Below are 3,143 nucleotides of genomic sequence, written 5' to 3'. Positions count from 1 at the left end.
TTTGCAGCATGGGAAATTCCTGTTAGAAACAGAGGGAGGGGGAAAACCCCACTTTAAGAGCAGTCAAACACTGATATAGAGGCCAGGGAGGGTGTGAAACCTCTGTCTTAGGTTGTCCCAAAGCCTGAGGAGGACAAAACCCATCATCTGGGTTAAATAATAACCGGAGAATTATCAGGAAGCTTTGGGAACAAAGCAGGATTAAGCTGATTGATCCTGGGTGCCTGTTAGATGTGGGTTGTTAAGGAATCAGCAAACACTTTGATCCTGGATTGATTCGATTCAATCATGGAGCTTCTCCCTCCAGCCCAAGTTATTTCATGTCTCTAGTATAGCCCTAAGGCTCAGCCATGGCTCCAGGTTTCACCATGGTCCTGGCAGTGGCTGCAGCTCTATGGGCTGAGGTAATGCACACAGTGCAGTATTTTGGGGTGGTTTATGTATACAATGTGTGTCCATCATCATTCAGCTCTCTGAGCAGGAAGGCAGCAGGAGAGGCGTCAGGGCAGGCAATGCCATTGCTCCAGGCTGCCATGGGCTGCCACGTAGGAGGTCTGAAGGCTGATGAGCAGCACCACAGTTCCTGTGCTCTGTTGTGATCATGGAGATCATGGCTTCTATTGCTGCCAACAGGGGGATGGAAAGCAAAGGTGCAGAGAGTAGATGGGGATTCCTTTATATTTTCTGCCCTTTGGTGTGGATTCATGGCTATCACGTCTTAAAACACTTTCAAAGCGTTTTCATTCATAACAGAGGTCACACAAGTACCATATTTCACTTAAATTCTTTGCTGTCTGAAATGAAATGAGGGGAATGGTGCTGGAAATCATTGAATGAGGTTTGTACATCAAAAACGAATAATACTGCCTGCATGGCATCACACTTATTTGCTGTCATCTCTATTTCTCTTGCTGAAGGTGTTTTTGTCCTTTTCTTATTTTTGTCCTTTTCTTAAGGCTTTCAATGAATTTAACAACACTGTCTAGAAATGTAATTTGATTCAGTGCAACGATAGAATTCACTCTCTGTTTATTCTCATTTGCCAAGCAAAAGGGAGAGCAAAAAGGAAAAGAGCTTTAAGCTTCTCAAGTTCAACCGTTCCCCAGCACTGCCAAGGCCACCACTAACCCGTGGCACAGAGGGCCTTGTCCATAGGGTTTGTGAGCACTTGCAGGGCCGGTGACTACAGCGCTGCCCTGGGCAGCCTGTTCCAATGCCCGAGCACCCTCTGGGGCAGGAATTGTTCCTCAGCTCCATCTAAACCTGCCCTGGTGCAGCTTGAGGCCGTCTCCTCTTGTCCCATCCCTTCTTCCTTGGGAGCAGAGAACAGTCCCCTCCTGGCTCCATCTTCCTGTCAGGTAGGTGTAGAGGGCAATAAGGTCCCCCCTTATCCTAAGATGAAGAGACTTGTAGTTGTCTACCTGAGCCTTGATTAGGTGAAATAAATGACTAATTAACCAATTAGGTGAAAATAACTATTAAATATATTTATCAAAGTTTAGAGAATGAAACTGTTTGTATTCTCAGTCACATCAACCAGTGCGTCACATAAGGCTGGGTGCAGATGACCCCCAACATGTTATCCATACTTAACCAAAAGCTGAGCATCTACCCTCTACATTTCCATTCTATCGGGCCCTATATTTGGAGAGTTCAAGATCATTTTATTTTTGTGAGCCTCCTCAACGCCTCCTTCACCTCCTTATTCCTCAGGCTGTAGATCAAGGGGTTCAGCATGGGAGTCACCACGGTGTAGAGCACCACAGCCCATTTATCTGCTGCTCTTGAGCTGTCTGAGCTGGGGAATGAATACATAAAAAAGCATGCCCCATAGAGGATGCTGACAGTGGTGAGGTGGGAGGTGCAGGTGGAGAAGGCTTTGCGCTTGCCCTCAGCTGAATTGATGCTCAGGATGGTGGCGGTGATGGCAATGTAGAAGAGCAGGACAACCAGGCTGCTGGACACACCAAAGAGAGTTGCTGCAGTGGTCAGGATGATGTGGCTGAGGGTGGTGTCAGAGGTGGAGAGTGAGATGAGAGGGGAAATGTCACAGAAGAAGAGGCTGATGGCGCTGGAGCTGCAGAAGGACAGGGTGGACATGCTGATGGTCTGTCCCACGCCATTGGTCAGCCCCACGAGGTACGAGGCAGTCACCAGCTGGAAACAGCACTTTGGGGACATGACAAGGAGGTACAGCAGGGGATGGCAAATGGCCACGTAACGGTCATAGGCCATTGCAGCCAGCAGGAAGCATTCAGTTATCCCAAAGATATCATTGATGAGGACCTGAGCTACGCACGCAGCATAAGCAATGCTCTTCTTCTCTGACACCAAGCTAACCTGTGTTGATTAGTTTGGAGAACAAGTGTACCCAGAGGAGATGACCTCAGCTTGAGAGAGCAGCAGGACTTTGGGCTCACTTAGAGCAAACCACAGAACAACCCCACCTTTCACATCCACTTTTGGAGCATTTCTGAGGTATTTAAAGCTCCATGAGGGCCATGGTTGACATTATCATGGCAGGTAGATGAGGGGAACCTCGCCAATGGGAGCTGGTACCAGCATCCATCAGCAATGTCAGGCGCCACAGGCAATGAAGCAGCTTTCCACCCATCTTCAATTCCTTTTGCTCAAGTCATAGGTCACAAGTTTGGCTGCAAACTCCTCTAGTAAAGACTAATCTGCCTGTTCTGAGCTTAAATAGAGATGGGGGAACAATAGGAGGAGGGTGGGGATGGAGCCCCAGCTGAGGCTGGTCAGGGGGATAAAGGCCTGTTAGTTCACCCTGGGACAATTCCTCCCTGCCTCAAAATGCCTGTTTTTCATCCTTGAATACAGTGGAAGTCCTGAGGCACCCGCTCAGCTGCTGGACATCCAGACACTACATGTGAATAACCCCATTTGGGCTGGAAAACTGGGTTCACCCTCCACAGAGGAGCATCAGCAGCTCCAGAGATGGAATCACTTGTTCTTCATGTTCCTTTTGAGGACTGTGTGCAAGATCTGGAATGTCTATAAACCCATTTTCATTGTGTCTGTATGTTCAGACCAAAACATTTGCATGGTCCACAAGTATGTCAGAAGCATCCTATGAGCTACCCATAACTGTGTAGCTGTTCTCAGGGATGGCTCACCCACACCAT

At 48.1% G+C, this 3,143-nt stretch overlaps 1 protein-coding gene across 1 annotated transcript; it reads right to left on the bottom strand.

Moving 5' to 3' along the window:
* Positions 1 to 1,659: 1,659 nt before the first annotated feature.
* On the bottom strand, positions 1,660 to 3,143 carry LOC134164877 (olfactory receptor 5G25-like). The gene is made up of 2 exons (XM_062621068.1): positions 3,135 to 3,143; positions 1,660 to 2,340 (listed from the first exon to the last, which is right to left on the bottom strand). Exons 1-2 carry the CDS (start codon positions 3,141 to 3,143, stop codon positions 1,660 to 1,662), a joined length of 690 nt encoding a protein of 229 aa, XP_062477052.1.

This window comes from Pezoporus occidentalis, unplaced genomic scaffold (assembly GCF_034315485.1).
Source record: "Pezoporus occidentalis ecotype Australia unplaced genomic scaffold, CSIRO_AGI_Poc_V1 ctg2262, whole genome shotgun sequence".
Taxonomy (NCBI): Eukaryota; Metazoa; Chordata; class Aves; order Psittaciformes; family Psittacidae; genus Pezoporus; species Pezoporus occidentalis.
This window is presented reverse-complemented; position numbering and strand designations above follow the sequence as displayed.